Below are 18,057 nucleotides of genomic sequence, written 5' to 3' on the forward strand. Positions count from 1 at the left end.
CCTGCACTCCCGTCTGGGCGACAGAGTGAGACTCCAACTCAAAAAAAAAAAAAAAAAAGAATTAAACACTGATGAGCACCTGCTATGTATCTGGCACTAAGTGCCAGTGAGATCACAGGAAACAAGACCTCTGCTCCCCTCGCTGAGCGAATAGCCGTGGTGGGTAGATTTCACATTAGGAGAGATCTCAAAGCAGCATTAAGTCCCTCAGGGTAGAACAGGCTATGGTTATTCACAAAGCTTCCTGGAGGAGATGCAGTTGAGCCAGACCTTGAAGGGTGAGCTGGACTGGACACGTGAAAGAGAGGGGCCATTCAAGGTGTAGAATGTATTAGTCAGAGTCCTCCAGAGAAACAAGGCCAATGCCAGCAGGAGATAAACATAGAAGAGCCAGTGCCAATGGGAGAGATATATATTTCAAGTCTATGTTGTCAGGTAAGGATTGCTGCTCCAGTCTTGAGTCCGAAGGCTAGAAACTCAGGAAGAATTTCTGGGTTGCAGTCTGGAGACAGAATTCCTTCTTTGGGAAACTTTTCTTTGCCCTTAAGGCCTTCAACTGATTGGTTGAGGCCCATCCACATTATGGAGGATAAATTTCTTTACTTAAAGTCAACTAATTGTAAATGTTGATCACATCTAAAAAATACCTTTACTGCAACATCTAGACTACTGTTTGGCTAAACAACTGGTCACCATAGTCTAGTAAAATTAACATATAAAATGAACCATTAATTACATGGGCAAATTCCAGGGGGTTAAAACTCTACTGTAGTGGGATGTACAGAGTTCTCAGCCCCTGCAAGAAGCCAGGCTGAGATGCTCCTTCTCCTCCAGACCCAGGTCTTAGTTCAGGGTCAGCCTTAGCCAAAGTCAGGTGGGTCTGAAATCTTTTTAAATTAATGCATGGAAAGCTTAGATCAGGTTCAGAAACCTCTGTGGCATGATACTACGAATTTAGGCCTCTTACCACCACCACTAAACTTGTAAGGGATCCTACTTATAAAAACACAAAGCTTCCAACACTACTCCTCATCCTGGCAGGCCTTCTTAGGCTTCTGGGACCTACCTCTGCTCCTTCACTTCCTGGGGGCCACCTCACTGCCCAGCACCTCACCAACCTGTGTCCAAGGGAGGCCCACCAACCTGACCCCTGTGGCAGAGAAGCCCTGATCAGTGACAGCCTGGGGTCCCCAGGCACTGCTCCATGCACAGATGATTATGGAAAGGTGGAAGAAAAGAAGGGTACTCTTTTCTGTTTTGACTCTTAGCCCTTTAATCATTTTTTGAGAAATGCCTATCCAGAAGTGTCAGTTCCATCCCCAAAGTAAAGGTACAAGTGGTAATAGTTACCAATTGCTGCATAATAAATTACCCCAATACTTAGCAGCTTAAAGCAACAAATATGTATTTTTCTACAGTTTTTGTGGTTCAGGGAACCAGGTACAACTTAGCTGGGTACCTCTGGCTCATGAGGTATAGTCAAACTGTCGGTCGGTGCTGTAATCTCATATGAAGGCTCAACAGGGCAGATCTGTTTCCAAGATCACTCAAGTAATGGTTGACTTACTTTGGTTCTTGTGATGTGCATTCTTCATAGGGCCACCTAATACATGGCAGCTAACGTCCCTCGGGGCTAGCAATCTAGGAGAGTATGAGAGAGAGCAAATGCCCAAGATGGAAACCACAGTCTTTTTGAATCCTAATCTCAGAAGTGACAACTTGTCACTTCTGCAATATTCTGGTCATTAAAATATGGTTTAAGCCAGGCTCGGTGGCTCAGCCTGTCATCCCGCGCTTTGGGCGGCTGAGGTGAGTGGATTGCCTGAACCCGCGGGTTCAAGACCCGCCTGGGCAACTTGGCAAGACCTCACCTCTACAATAAATCAAAAACTAGCCGGGCGTGGTAGTGCGCGCCTGTAGTTCCAGCTACTTGGAAGGCTGAGGCGGAAGGATCGCCGGAGCCCAGAGGGTCGAGGCTGCGGTGGCCGGGAGCGGCCACTGCACTCCAGTCTGGGTGACGGAGTGAGACTCCAACTCGGTGGCCGGGAGCAGCCACTGCACTCCAGTCTGGGCGACCGAGTGAGACTCCAACTTAAAAAAAAAAGTGGTTTAAACAAGTAGCCTAAAGTGAAAGAATGCACATGTCTAATTTTGCACTTCAAAAATTATTAAATAAATTGCAACGAATGTGATCATTTTGAATGACTTATAAAATATTTGCATACTTAAAGAAAAGTGAGTCACTAGGTCCAGCCGAAACTCACAGGTAGGAGATTGCTCAAGGGTATAAATGCTAGGAGGGATCACAGGGGGCCATCTCCGAGGCTGTCTGCCACACACAGACATCCTTTTGCCCTAAAATGATCTATGGTTTTCAGCTCTGACATTAATTTTACCTGAAAAATCATATTTGGTCATGAAAACAAAGACAAATGTGAAATGCCAAAAATAAGATCAAGCTTCTAGGGGAAGGCATAAAATTACAATAAGCAGAGGTCATGGCACGATTATTATTATTTTTTGAGATGGAGTCTCACTCTATCGCCCAGACTGGAGTACAGTGGCATGCTCCCAGCCACCGCAGCCTCGACCTGCTGGGCTCCAGTGATCCTTCCGCCTCAGCCTTCCAAGTAGCCGGAACTACAGGCTCATACTACCATGCCCGGCTAATTTTTTTTGATTTATTGCAGAGACGAGGTCTCGCCAAGTTGCCCGCATGGGTCTCAAACCCGCAGGCTCGGCAATCCACTCACCTGGCCTCCCAAAGTGCTGGGATTACAGACTGAGCCACTGAGCTCAGCCGGCACAATTATTTTGAAATAGAAAATATTAATTCTAAAGAATAATTTGGTAGCATGCTTATAATTTAGACAATGGCAAAGTGGCAGTTCTGGCATGGAAACTTGAAGATGGGATTGGTACAGGATGTTATCACATGCAATCGAAAAACACGGACAAAGGAAGGACACCACAATTTGAAATTCCATTAAAAATATAAAATCGGCCAAGGCAAGAGGATTGCCTGAGCTCAGGGATTCAAGACCAGCCCAGGCAACTTGGTGACATCTTGTCTGTACAATAAATTAAAAAATTAGCTGGACATGTAGCGTGCGCCTGTAGTTCCGGCTACTTGGAAGGTTGACGCAAAAGGGTTGCCTGAACCCAGCAGATCAACGCTGGTGGGCGGGTACGAGCATGCCACTGCACTCTAGCCTGGGCAACAGAGTGAGACTTTGGCTCTAAAAAAAAAAAAAAGACAGCTGGGCTCGGTGACTCAGCCTGTAATCCCACGCCTTTGGGAGGCTGAGGTGAGTGGATTGACTGAGCCCACGGGTTCGAGACCCGCCTGGGCAGCGAGACCTCATCTCTACAATAAATCAAAAATCAGCCGGGCGTGGTATCGTGTGCCTGTAATTCCGGCTACTTGGAAGGCTGAGGCGGAAGGATCGCCGGAGCCCAGCAGGTCGAGGCTGCGGTGGCCGGGAGCAGCCACTGCACTCCAGTCTAGGCGACAGAGTGAGACTCCAAAACGTCAGCAAAATAAGTAGCAGCCGTGCTCAGCTGTCATGCTCACTTTCATGGAGCCCGACAGCATCTCTATCCCAGGAAGCTGGGGCTAGGGAGAGGGCTGGGGTGGGGCAGGCTGGTGGGCACTTGGGTTGGCTCCCATCAGTTCTCCTGGCTCCCCAGTCTCACCATCAGATTGTTCATTGCCAACGCCACTGAGACATCCTGCCAGCATTGTGTACCATCTGGCAGTCACTGGGGTTTTGTACACATTTCCACATGACTGCTGGTAATCTTTTTCCAGAGAGGGCCCACAGATATCCTTATATTCCTGTCTAGCCCTTAAAGAGAAAATTGAGTAGGTAGACTATTTGAGTAGCTGCATAATAATGGTAGCTAAGATTCATCAAACATATATATGGCAGGTAGCATTCAAAGCGCTTTAATGTATTTTATCCTCCTACAATTTAATATTTCCTGACAACCTTATGAGATAAATATTATTATTATTATTTATTATTATTATTTTTTTTTTGAGTCGGAGTCTCACTCTGTCGCCCAGACTAGAGTGCAATGGCCACTCCCGGCCACCGCAGCCTTGACCTGCTGGGCTCCGGTGATCCTTCCGCCTCAGCCTTCCGAGTAGCCAGAATTACAGGCGTGCACTACCACGCCCGGCTCATTTTTTGATTTATTGTACAGATGAGGTCTCGCTGCCCAGGCGGGTCTCGAACCCGCGGGCTCAGGCAATCCACTCACCTCAGCCTCCCAAAGGCACGGGATTACAGGCTGAGCCACCGAGCCTGTCTTATTATTATTATTATTATTATTATCTCCATTTTGCAGAAGAAGAAACTGAGTGCATAGAGATTAAGTCGTGGTAGTCCCAGTTGAGGAGGAACTCATTGGGTTTGCTCGGACCCAACATACAGGTTGGACTGAGAGACTCATCTCTCTGCAGATGCACATTCCTGTCTAGATGCCAGTGTTTCCTGGAAGACTCCTCTCCTCCATCCTTGTCTCCACACTAGGTCAGGGAGTCAGAGACCCCTTCCTTTGTCAAAGATTTATGTAGGCAATTGGGACGACTTCTGTGTATAGCTATTTTGTGGCACCCTGCTGTTGCCATTAATATCTCATAAATTCTTTTTTTTTTGAGTCGGGATCTCACTCTGTCACCCAGGCCGGAGTACAGTAGTACAATCATGGCTTACCGTAGCCTCAACTTCCTGGAATCAGGAGATTCTTCTGCCTCAGCCTCCTGAGTAGCTGGGACTACTTGCATGCACCACAACACCCACCTAATTAAAAAAATATATTTTTTTGTAGAGATGAGGACTTGCTATGTTGTCCAGGCTGGTCTCAAGTGATCCTCCTACCTTGGTCTCCCAAAGTGTTGAAATTACTCACACCTGGCCATTCTCATAAATTATATTTTATTTATAGTCTGTTTGTTCTCCAAGGAGTTTGATATAGTTAATAAAGATACCCACAATTACTGCAAGCCAAAAAAAAAAAAAAAAGTAAAAAAGCCCTAAGAGAGAGAAAGCATGGGTCTCCACAAATGAAGGGCAAGGCCGCTCGCTGTGGCAACTCCGTCCCTGCCTACCTGTGGCCTGTGGTCAGTGCTTCCAACCAGCCAGGTCTTACTGCAGGCCAGTCCAGGGCCAGGTGGGTAGCACGTCCCCAGAGCCTCCTCCCCCAGTGGCCTCCGAGGGGGCAGCAAACAAAGGGCCTTCTTTCTCATGGGCCTACTATGTGGGGATATTATAGTAGAACAGGGCTGTTTGGGGGCAGGAAACCCAAAATTGATCCATATGAAGTTCACAGTTAATAGAAGAGTTGAGTACAAATATTCCCGAGTGCATTTATATGAATTAACAGAAATTAATAGGAGAAGGCTGGTAGGAATCCTGGGAGTAGAGCCAGCTAGAGCAAAAAGCCATCTTGGCCCTGATGGCCTGCAGTCATCATCTGCTTCCTGGACCGTGGAGCCCTGGACTGTCCTCTCGTGGACAGGAGCAGAGCACCCCCGACTTCCAGGACACTTTTTCAGCTCACGTTAAGGGCACTCAGCTCTGGAGCTGGCTCTACCCACTCCCGGTTCTGTGTCTAGCAGCCGTAACATGAGTCTTGTCTGCCCTCGCCCTGCTACTGTGATGTGTGTGCCATCACCTCTCCTTTGTGGTGTGGTATGTGCCGTGTCAGTGTCCTCTCTGGGTCTCTTGCTTTTTACATTGAAACGTGCCTGCCTAAGAGTGTATGTCTCCAGGCATGTATGTGTGTGTGTTTATTCACCCAACAAGCAATTAATGAGCAGCTATCATGGGAGGTTGTGCTAAGCCCTGAGAATATGAAGGGAAAGAAAACATGATCCTGCTTTCTTGGTGCTCAAAGCCTAGGGGTAGAAACTGACTTGGAAGCAGACTCAGTATGAAGGTACTGTAAAAGGTACTAAGCCCTGGGTAGTAGAGGAGCTCAGAGGAAGAGTTACAGGGCCAGCTTCCTGAAGGAGGAAATCCTAAACCCTGAGTTTTTTTTTTTTGTTTTTGAGTTGACATCTCACTCTGTCACCCAGGCTGGACTGCAGTGGCACGCTCCCAGCCACTGCAGCCTCGACCTGCTGGGCTCAGGTGTTCTTTCAGCCTTCCAAGTAGCTGGAACTATAGGCACGCACCACCATGCCCAGCTAATTTTTTGGTTTATTGTAGAGATGAAGTCTCACCAAGTTGTCCAGGCTGGTCTTGAACCCACGGGGTCAGGCAATCCTCTCCCCTTGGCCTCCCAAAGTGCTGGGATTATAGGCGTGAGCTACTGCGCCCAGCCAACCCTGAGTCTTAAAGAATCCATTGGAATTAAACTGGTGAAGACATGGAATGAGCAGGAAGGACATTCCAGGTAGGGGAATCAGCATGGGTAAGAGGCAGTGGAGAGAGAACATGTCACTGCATGCTAGAGCACAGAGTGACAGATTAGAAGTTGCCTCATGAGTCCACCAGGTATCTCTGATTTCACCCTATAGGTGAGGGAAAATCATGGAAGAGTTTGAAGTGAGGACACTTCCCTTCATGTAGAACTTCTGGGCCTCACCTCTTGTGGCACTTCCTTGTTCCTTTTCCAGTTGCCCCCATCTGTGGCTCACCCTCCGGCCCCTGGTTCCAGTGCTGTGGGGACGAGGGGAGGTGGACAGTGCTCCCAGTAGGGCCACGTCTGACTGGGCCCCTTCTCCTAACCCCAACCTTGCTCCTTGCTGTCCTGCTACAGGGTAACACAGGAGTGCTCATGGGCGTGTTTCTGGTGTCCTTCGTGGTCCTGGTGGCCCTCATCACCGTGCTGTCTGGCATTGGCGTTGGGGAGCGTGGTGGCATGGGCAGTGGCGGCGTGTACTCCATGATCTCCTCAGTCCTCGGCGGGCAGACGGGAGGCACCATCGGGCTGCTCTACGTGTTTGGACAGGTGAGCAGGACGCTCTTCCCCTGCCCGGCTCTCTGCCGTCTTCTCATCCACTTCCTCATTTGGCCTGGTGAGAGGCAAGGGTGGGGGGAACCATTGCCCCTTTCCATAGACCAGCAGGCTGGGGCTCTGAAGTAGAGCTCAGTGGCAGGGCCAAACCACAGTCCTGAACCCTGACCCCTTTGTCCAGTGTTTCTTTCCCTCTGCCACTCCTGCCTCGAGGATGCCTGGTTGGAACAAGAGGGCAGAGCCTGGCCAGTATCATTCTTGCTCTTGCTCTAAGGAGGGGTGTGCACAACTGTGGCTGGAGTCCCTGTGGCAGCCTGAACCGTGAGGCACTTCTGTGCTGAAGAGGGGGCATTTTGCCTGTGCCAAAGGATTTTTCTGGAAGCAGGCACTTCTCAAATGAGCAGGAGCTCTCAAGTGCATCTGATAGCTTGGGTGGCCTCTACAGGAGGCTGAAAGCCTCTGTGTGCACGCTCTGTCTGAGAAGGAGAATATTCATGAGGAGACTGCTTCATCGGGATGGACAAGGGCACTCAGAAAACCAGTGAGCAGGGAGAAACCCTAAGGCTTATTTAGCTAAAACACAGGCATGGCAAGTTAATGCGCAGGAAACAAAGTACAGACTCGAAGAAGCAGTTCTTTGTGCACATTGCTTGGATTGAAAGGGGCTTTCATGAGAGTGCAAAGGGTGGTGGGCGGTTGAAAAAACAGTTTCGAGAAAAGAATTTGTCAAGTAAGAGTGCGAGAATCTCCTCAGAGAAAGCATCAGGTTTGTTTCTACTATTTTTAGGCAACTGGGGCAGGGAATTTCAGCATAAATATGTCTGACTCTCTAACAGCACAAAGGTGCGTGTGTGCGTGCATGTGCACGGGGGTGTGTTTGTGTCTAGAACAGATACAGGAAGGACAGACGGATTGTCAGTGCACTCTTAAAAAACACTTGCTTAACTGGAGAAAGATCTTTAACTATAGTTGTTTGAGGGGTGAGGAATAAATGGCCAGTTTACTTTATTACCCTGGGGATTTGCCTATAGATTTTTTTTACTTCTTTGCTATTTTTTGGCCAAGAGGCTGCAAGGTAGGCAAAGTCCTCATTTTCCCACTCCTTGGGTGGACTAAAAACTGGCCTCTAGAAGCAGGTGCCACATGATCTGTGATCACGCTACAACAAAGAGAGACCCCCACCTCAAAAAATAAAATAAAATAAATACAAATGATTTTAATGATTGCCAGAGCAGACTGCCTGGATTGGCCTCTGAGCAGGGGTCAGCAAACTTCTGTAAAGGGCCAGATAGGAAATGTTTTAGGTTTCTGGGTCATACATCTCTGTCATAATGACTGACTACACCCCTGGATAGAGAGAGGGAGCTGGGTTATGGAAAATCTCTCTTATGTGGACTGATTTAGAAGGAAAGATGTTTACAAATAGGTGCTGACAGTCACAGCCTGAGAAGCCATTGCACTAGCATTTCCCCTGCTTTGCCTCCTTCCCTTGTGGACCTCGGTCAGAAAATTAGAGTGCTCCTGGCCAGCAACTTTGGCATGCCTCTGCTTTGTCTGAAGCTGACCGGGGCCAGCCGGATGTTCAGGGTGTGGTTACTGTATAATCCTTTTTTTTTTTTGAGTCAGATTCTCACTCTGTATCCCAGGCTGGAGTGCTGTGACATGCACACGGCTACCACAGCCTTGATCTGCTGGGCTCGGGTGATCATTCCGCCTCAGCCTCTCAAGTAACTGGAGCTACAGGCACATGCTATACCCAGCTAATTTTTTGACTTATTGTAGAGATGAGGTCTTACCAAGTTATTCAGGCTGGTCTCAAACCCCTAGACTCAGGCAGTCCTCTTGTCTTTGCCTCCCGAAGTGCTAGGATTACAGGCATGAGCTTCCACGTCTGGCAATCCTTCTTATATGTTGCTGAATTCAGTTTGTTAGCATTTTGTTGAGGATTTATGTTTGTATTTTCATGAGGAATATTGATCTGTAGTTTTTTTGTGATGTCTTTGTCTGGTTTTGGTATCAGGGTAATATTAGCCTTGTAGAGTGAATTGGAAGGAGTTCCCTCCTCTTCTGTTTTTTGGAAGAGTTTGTGGAGGATTGGTGTTAATTCTTTAAATGTTTAGTAGAATTTAGCAGTGAAGCCATGTGGTCCTGGTTGTCCTTTGTAGGAAGTTTCTTTATTACCATTTTGATTTATTCACTTCTATAGGCATATTCTGATTTTCTATTTCTTTTTGAGTCAGTTTTGATAGTTTGTATCTTTCTGGAATTTGGTCTGCTTTATATAGGTTATCTAGTATATTGGCATATTAATTGTTTATGGGTTCCCTTAAAATCCTTTTTATTTTTGTAAGGTTGATAGTAATGTCTCCCTTTTCATTTCTGATTTTAGTAATTTGAGTCTTTTTTTCTTTTTCTTGATCAGTTTAGATAAAGATTTGTCTGCAAAGAGCCAATTTTTGGTTTTGTTGGTTCTCCTCTGTTGTTTCCCTGGTCTCTATTTCATTTATTTCAACCCTAATCTTCATTATTTCCTTCTTTCTGCTTGTGTTGGGTTTAGCTTGCTCATCTTTTTCTAGTTTCTTTTTTTTTTTTTGAGTTGGACTCTCACTCTGTTGCCCAGGCTGGAGGGCAGTGGCACGCTTCCGGCCACCGTAGCCTCGACCTGCTGGGCTCCGACGATCCTTCTGCCTCAGCCTTCCAAGTAGCTAGAACTACAGGCACATGCTACCACACCTGGCCAATTTTTTGATTTAGTGTAGAGACGAGGTCTCGCCAAGTTGCCTGGGCTGGTCTTGAACCTGCGGGCTCAGGCAATCCACTCACCTCGGCCTCCCAAATTGCTGGGATTACAGGCTGAGCCACCGAGCCCGACCTCTAGGTTCTTAAGGTAACAGATTAGATTATTGATTTGAGCTCTTTCTTCTCCAAAGTGTGGTTTGGGTTTTGAGCCTCCCTATTCGTAGTTCTTATTAGCCCCTCACCCCCTCATACCAGGGCAGGCATGCAATTCATATAAATTAAAAATAATTTTAGCCAGGCACGGTGGCTCACTCCTGTAATCTTTGATAGGCTAAGACAGGCAGATGCTTGAATCCAAGAGTTCGAGACCAGCCTGGGCAACTTAGTGAAATCTCATCTCTACCAAAAAGTTAAAAAAAAAAGCTGTGTGTAGTGGTGCATGTCTGTAGTCCCAGCTACTCGGGAGACTGGGGTAGAAGGATTGCTTGAACCCAGAAGGTCAAGGCTGCAGTGATCTGTGATTTGTGATCTGTGATCATGCTATAACAGAGAGAGGCCCCACCTCAAAAAATAAAATAAAATAAATACAAATAAAAATAGTGTTAATGATTGCCAGAGCAGATTGCCTGATTGGCCTCTGAGCAGGGGTCAGCAAACTTCTGTAAAGGGCCAGATATGAAATGTTTTAGGTTTTCTGGGTCATACATCTCTGTCACACAACTACTTAATTCTACCATTGCAATGTGAATATGGCCATAGACAACATGAGAAAATGGGCATAACTGTGTCCCAATAAAACTTTATTTACCAAAATAGTCAGCAAGCAGGCCAAAGTTAGCCAACTCCTTCTCTAGAGCATCAGAATTTAGAAGATATAATAAACACTTAAATTAATGATTTTAAAAGAGTACCACTGTCTTGCATCCTCCAAAACCCTTCTCCCTTCATCTCTCTGAAGCTTTGACGGCTGACCTGCTCTGTGGGACCAGACTCTTGGCCGGTCCTTGGTCCTTGCTCCACTACCTTTGTGGGCCTGTGGGCTTCTCTGGGGCTGCTATCCCTAGACACCAAAATGTCTAGCTTCGGCCTGCATCACTGCGTCTAGAAGCATTTATGCTGGAGTCCAGCTCCAGCAGGTCAGGGTTTCCTGAAAGAGGGACGGCATCGGTGCAGGAGAAAAATCTTGGACACTGACTCTACTGCAAGCAGGACAAATGCCGATTTATTGTCTTTTCCAACTCCTTTTATACCCTACATGTTTTCTGTTTCCAAGGCAATCAGTTACAATTGAATGGACAGGACAGGCAATGTATCTTTGTTCATCCTGTTTTGATCTTAAAACATTATCATCCTAAACTATAAATTTTATCAACTTCTAACACTTAAAAATGATTACCATTTATTAATGTCCATACAAAACTTACTTATTCCTATAATGATTACATTATAAATCACTACCAAGTTCTAAGCACTATAATTATCACATAGATTAACAAGTCATACCTGTGACCTTCACACAGCAATTTGCAACTAGCTGGGGTAAAGCAACATTTTCAAGGTTTCTTAGCCACAAGTTGGCCTGACTAGTTTTCCCTAATTTCACATGTGGTGTTTACAATCTGTGTTAATTATTTCCTGCCAGGGAGAAAGAGCTTCAATGTTTGTAAAACAAAAGGCCTCTCAGGCTCAAGTCACCTTAGTCACAATCCCTAACCAGAATTACAAACCTCCTTAACAAAGGGAAGTAAAGGCAAGGGGTAGTGGAGGTGTGAGTGGAATTTTGCTTTCCATCCTCAGAACTTTTTGGCTACACTAATAACAAAAGTAGAAGCAGGGTCTCAGCTGCCCACATTCGCTTTGTGACCTGGAGTCTTCAGCCCCCTGGACTTTGTCAGCAGGCAGGCCTCCATGGCTGGCTCCCAACATATTTATTGGTGGCTAACATGCCCTGTGCTAGACTCTTGTAACCAAAGCAATGGAGGACTGAGGCAATCCTGCTCTGGCAATCATTAGCATTATTTTTATTTGTATTTATTTATTTTATTTTATTTTTTGAGGTGGGGCAAAGCAATAGAGACCTGAGATAGGCCTGGAGTTTTTGTTAGCAGGGGAGGGGTATTGAGGGACAGCTCTGGTCCTCTAGGTAAGTACCCCCAAAACAAAAGGGAAAATGCCCATGATTATGATCGTGCAATTTGGCTAAAACAAATACTTTGTAATAGAGGTGTTGCACCTGAAAATAGGCCACCTTCTCTCTTTAAAATGGTGGCAACACCCGCTGCCTCTTGTGAGAGGGAGTTAGAAGTTTCTCTGCAGAGAATAAAAAAGGAAAAGGAAATGTCTGTGATTATGAGCATCATGGGTACATAAAAATATTTTACGAATCTAATGATCTCTGGAGATGTTTACACATTAAACAAACAGCCAGGAATGTTGTCCAAGGAAGAGCAGTGTTCAGGTTGGAAGGTAGACTGCCTCTGGGATAGTTGGCTTGCTCCAGGGAAGTCCTGGCAGTCACTCAGTGTCCACACCTGGCCCCAGCGGTGGCCCAAGCTCAGACCAGCTCTGTGTTACCTATCGATGAGCTGGATATGGGCCAAGACTTGAGTCCTGGGCCGCTTTTCTTAAACACAGGCAGACTGGGCTCTCATGTACCCCAATTTAGTTTCTGCTTAAGTATGAGAGTACTTTTCGCATGTTTGCTTTTATTTTTCCTTTATGAAATTCTCTGAGAATTACAAAATGATATTCTCTGTAGCCAAGTTAACATATTGGAGATAATGTAAAGAAAGAATTAGTTCCCTCACACACCCTTGAGGTGGCCAGTGGAAACACCCAGCATGCTCTTTGGGTACCTTTTCCTCTGCTTATTGTCACATATTTATGGATTTTTGTTTGTTTTGATAAAAATGGGGACAAATTTCATACTCTAGTCCACAGCTTATAGTTGTCACTTAATATTAAGTTGTAGCTATTTCTCTTGGTCAATTATTTAAGCCAGTGCTTTTTAAGTAGTCATTTAATATTGTATAATGTGAATGTACCATAATTTATGGCATATTCCTATTCTCTATGCAGTCTTTTACTCTCCTCTGTATGAATATTTTTATTCTTTTTTAAATCCTAGTAGTCTACATTTTTTGCATTTTCTCTTTTCTTTTTTCTCAGGTTGCTAAAGGCTTGCCTATTTAATTGAATTTGTGTGTGTGTGTGTGTGTGTGTGTGTGTGTGTGTGTGTGTGTGTTGGAGTCTCACTCTGTCGCCCAGACTGGAGTGCAGTGGCTGCTCCCAGCCACTGCAGCCTCAACCTGCTGGGCTCTGGCGATCCTTCTGCCTCAGCCTTCCAAGTACCTGAAACTACAGGCGTGCACTACCACGCCTGGCTAATTTTTTGATTTATTGTAGAGATGAGGTCTCATCAAGTTGCCCAGGCGGGCTCGAACCCGTGGGCTCAGGCAATCCACTCACCTCAGCCTCCCAAAGTGTGGGATTACAGGCTGAGCCACTGAGCCCGGCTAATTGATTTTTTTTAAAGGATCAGCTTTCGTTTGTTTGTTTGTTTGTTTTTGAGTTGGAGTCTCACTCTGTCACCCAGACTGGAGTTCAGTGGCACGCTCATGGCACTGTAGTCTTGACCTGCTGTGCTCAGGTGATCTTTTCGCCTCAACCTTCCAAGTAGTCAGAACTACAGGTGTGCGCTACCACACCTGGCTAATTTTTTAAAAATTTATTGTAGAGACAAGGTCTCACCAAGTTGCCCTGGCTGGTCTTGAACCTGCGGGCTCAGGCAATCCTCTCGCCTCGGCTTCCCAAAGTGCTGGGATTATAGGCTTGAGACACCACATCTGGCCAACTTTTGTTTTTTTACTTTTCCTTTTTCTGTTATTTTTTTCTCCCATTTCATTAATTTCATACTTCTTTATATTAAATAACTCTCTCTGCTCTCTATTTATTTGTAATTTATCTTTTTATGAATTCTTAGTTAATATATTGTTTATTTTTCTTCCCCCCCCTTTTTTTTTTGAGTCAGAGTCTCATTCTGTTGCTCAGACTGGAGTACAGTGGCATGCTCATGGCCACCACAGCCTCGACTTGCTGGGTTCAGATGATCCTTCTGCCTCAGCCTTCCAAGTAGTTGGAACCACAAATGCACGCCACCACGCCTGGTTAATTTTTTTTTTTTTTAATTTATTGTAGAGACGAGGTCTCGCCAATTTGCCCAGGCTGGTCTTGAATCCCTGGGCTCAAGCAGTCCTCTTGCAAGCAAGCCTCCCAAAGTGCTGGGATTACAGACGTGAGCTACCACGTCCGGCCATTTATTTTTCCTTTTTTAACTAATAAAAACATTTAAGATTACACTTTTCTCTCTTCTAAATACAAGTTTAGTTGTACCTCTTGAATTTTAGAATAAAACATTCTCCTTTTCATTACTTTCTAGTAATTTAAATGTATTTAATTTTTTTAGAGATAGGGTTTCCCTCTGTCACTGAAGCTGGAGTGCAGTGGTTCAGCCATAGCTCACTGTAACCTCAAACTGGTGGACTCAATCGATGCTCCCACCTCAGCCTCCCAAGTAACTGGGACTACCGTTGTGCACCACCATAGTAGGCTAATTAAAAACATTTTTTTGGTAGAGACAGGATCTCACTCTGTTGCCCAGGCTAACCTCAAACTCCTGGGCTTAAGTGAACTTCCCAGATATCTAGGATTACAGGCAGTAACTATTATTTCTATAACTCTATGAGCCAAATATTGTTCTAGGACTTTATATAAATTATCTCATTTAATTTATACAGTAACCATTTGAAGTAAGTACTGTTGTTATCCATGTTTCACAGAGTGACTAAAACACTGTCCCAACTCACCCAGGATTTGACTTTAGATCGTCTGACTTCACAGTCCATGCTCTTAATCACTATGCCCTTATAAGCATCCTGAAGAGTTTTTTCTTTTTTGCTATTTCTGGTATCTTTGGGCTAAAAAGTGGTTTTAGATACAAACCCCAAAGAGGAGCACTTCTGGAATTGCTGGGAGCAAAAACCATCCTACCTCGTGTGAGCAAATTCTGTTCTGCAGCTGGGAAAAAAAAAGGCTTGGAAGCTTCAGAGGCAAATGGTCACATTCAATTTCTGACATCATCCTCTGCATGTTAGAGACATCCGATACTTCGGAAGGTGATGCCCATGTAAATGATAACCATTGCTATGATTGTCATTTGTTTTATAACTCAGATAATTCTGACCATGCAGAGTTTTGTTGGCCTAGCCAAATATTGGTGAAATAACATCATTATCACCATCATACTCTTAGTGTTTAGTCAAGAGGAAATTTGAGTTCCAAGGTAAATGCAGGGTAGCATAGGTGTTCTCTCTCTCTCTCTCTCTCTCTCTCTCTCTCTCTCCCTGTCTTTCTCTCTCTCTCTCTTGCTCTCTCGTGTGTGTATCAGAGATAATTATATTTCCCCCACATTTCTTGGACTTCCCCCTTCAATCAAGAATGAACATAAGCCGGTCTCGGTGGCTCAGCCTGTAATCCTGCGCCTTTGGGAGGCTGAGGTGAGTGGATTGCCTGAGCCCGTGGGTTAGAGACCTGCCTGGGCAGTGAAACCTCATCTCTATAATAAATCAAAAAATCAGCCGGGCGTGGTAGCACATGCCTGTAATTCCAGCTACTCGGAAGGTTGAGGCGGAAGGATCACCAGAGCCCAGCAGGCGAGGCTGCGGTGGCCGGGAGCGGCCACTGCACTCCAGTCTGGGCGACAGAGTGAGACTCCAACTCAAAAAAAGAACATAAATGCTTTTCCATATGGAACCTGGAAGGGCTGGAATAAATGTTTAAACCAAGTGTGTCAACTTGGGTAACACTGACAAACATGTTATATGCCTAGTTACAAAGTGAGCTGATCTCAGTGAAGAATGGGGCCTCGTTCGCGAGCTTCCCTCAAATACAGACGTCGTATTACCCTTCTGGCCTTTACACAGAAGGGCTAGACCCGCATGGTGCCTGCTTCCCAGAGCACTTTTCATGCGGTCCACGTGTCACAAAGTATTTGTTGAATGCTTGCCATATATTTAGCAAATGCAGAGTATTTTAAGAGGTGCCATCAGCATACAGATTTTTGTTTTTTAAGGTGTGTGTATTCCTGGTGCTGATGGGAGAGACAAGCTTATGTGCATGATATTATGATAGAATATGGAACCAGATCATTAATTATATGTCCCTGGCCATAAGCATAATATTTACTCAGAAAAGGGAGATGAGGAAAGGCTTTGTGGAAAAGGAGGGACTCGAATAAGGCCCTCATAGAATTTGTTCCCTGGTAGAGTGACAAGGGCAGGGCTATAGTGATGTCAGTCACCAGCTGGCCTTGGGGACAGAAAAGGCACAAACCTGAAAAGAGAAAGGGGCTGAGGCTGAGGAACTATGGAAAATGTGGCTGGTGTTATTTTCAACTATTTAATTTGAAATGCTCTTTCAAATATTTCCAAAAAGGCAAAATCAGGACTCTCAGGAAAATCTAAAATAAACATGTGCCAAGGATTGTATTTGAATTAATGGAGGTGTCATTAAGATGTTAAAAAGAAGTTAGATGGAGAGATCAAATTTATAAATTCATAGCTAGACAATTTAATAAATAAATGTGAGGAGGATAAGATTGCTGGGTTAGGTACAAAACCAGTCAGTGTCTTACAGGACAACAAACCGTAATCTTTTGGGCTATCTCTTCCACTGGACAGAAGTTATTTGTATTTCTCCTGGAAAAAAATCTAAAAGTTAACATGTAGCTTCACTACATCTGGGACATTTAATCAATAGCAAATAGTGAGTCAAACTAAGTACATTCTCCCAAGTAGTCCTTGGGTAGCCTTTATTGAACATGATGTTGGAAAAGATATGCCCCTCACTTTGTTTTCTATTTCTGAGTTTTAGATAACTTAAAAAATCATACTGACCTACAAAGAAATGGAGAAAAACTTGGTTTGCTGCAGTGCCCTTTTATGGCTCTGTAGATGGGACCCTATGTCTTCTTATTCTATATTTAGTTTTTGAATAACTCGGACAGAGAAATCCAAAGGCTTCTTTGGCCCAGTGTCCTATTCTCTTCCTCTTTTAGTCTTTTCATCTTAGTTACCACTGACTGCCAGCTCTCGGCTTGGGCTTGACATTCATTCTGTGGTGATGTTGATAAGCAGTAATGGGGCATGAGGCAGATTCACAGGCAGGAAGGGCTAGTTTAACCCCACGCTGGGTCCCAGCTGCTGAGCCTTCGTGCCAGCGAGTGTGCCTGACTGGTGAGCAGGGTTCTCAGTGCTGGGCGGTTCTGCCCGTGGGCTCCTGATGCTTTTCTGTCTTGCTGACTCTTCCTACCTGGAATTTGCATGTCAGTGTGTTGCAGGTGCCATGTACATCACCGGCTTTGCTGAGTCCATCTCAGATTTGCTGGGCCTCCGAAATATCTGGACTGTGCGAGGAATTTCAGTTGTGGTGCTTCTGGCCTTGCTGGGGATTAACCTAGCAGGTGTCAAATGGATAATTCGCCTTCAGCTGCTTCTGCTGTTCCTGCTGGCCGTGTCCACACTGGACTTTGTGGTGGGCTCTTTCACCCACCTAGACCCAGGTAAGCCTTTTGGAGTTCAGTGTGTGGCCTTACAGCCTTATGGATTTGCACTACTTTTGGTGTCAATAGGTGTGCGTTTGCAGACAACATCCCCCCACACCCTCTAAGGCTTTACTGCCATTAGTGTGAGCCATTCCTGGTTCAAGAGAGTGGGTATGTCTTTGTGCAGCTTCCTGGGCCTGGAAGCCCCTCTTCACACAGACATTTTCACTGAGCACATTTTCCATGTGTCCTTTTATTTCTTTTAAGAAACAAACAAACAGCCGGGCTCGGTGGCTCAGCCTGTAATCCCGTGCTTTGGGAGGCTGAAGTGAGTGGATTGCCTGAGCCCGCGGTTTCGAGGCCCGCCTGGGTAGCTTGGCAAGACCTCATCTCTACAATAAAAATCAAAAAAATTAGCCGGGTGTGGTAGCGCACACCTGTAGTTCCGGCTACTTGGAAGGCTGAGGCGGAAGGATCGCTGGAGCCCAGCAGGTCGAGGCTGCGCTGGCCAAGAGTGGCCACTGCACTCCAGGCTGGGTGACAGAGTGAGACTCCAACTCAAAAAAAAGAAACAAACAAGCAACAAAAAACCCCCAGAAAATTTAGGTAAAACAAAGAAAAAAGTCAGATCTGGATGGATAAAGATCAAATTTATTTATTTATTTATTTTTGAGTTGGAGTCTCACTCTGTCGCTCCCGGCCACCGCAGCCTTGACCCGCTGGGCTCCGGCGATCCTTCCGCCTCAGCC

At 45.5% G+C, this 18,057-nt stretch overlaps 1 protein-coding gene across 1 annotated transcript in view; it reads left to right on the top strand.

Annotated features, from left to right (window-relative positions):
- SLC12A8 (solute carrier family 12 member 8) overlaps positions 1-18,057 on the top strand; it is a 145,016-nt gene that overhangs the window by 5,777 nt on the left and 121,182 nt on the right. The window contains exons 5-6 of the mRNA XM_021706352.1: positions 6,772-6,963; positions 17,095-17,326. Of these exons, the coding sequence (XP_021562027.1) occupies positions 6,772-6,963; positions 17,095-17,326 (424 nt within the window). The remainder of the gene's footprint in view (positions 1-6,771; positions 6,964-17,094; positions 17,327-18,057) is intronic.

The sequence above is a fragment of the Carlito syrichta genome, unplaced genomic scaffold (genome assembly GCF_000164805.1).
Source record: "Carlito syrichta isolate Samal-C Ts95f unplaced genomic scaffold, Tarsius_syrichta-2.0.1 Scaffold315477, whole genome shotgun sequence".
In the NCBI taxonomy this organism is placed as follows: Eukaryota; Metazoa; Chordata; class Mammalia; order Primates; family Tarsiidae; genus Carlito; species Carlito syrichta.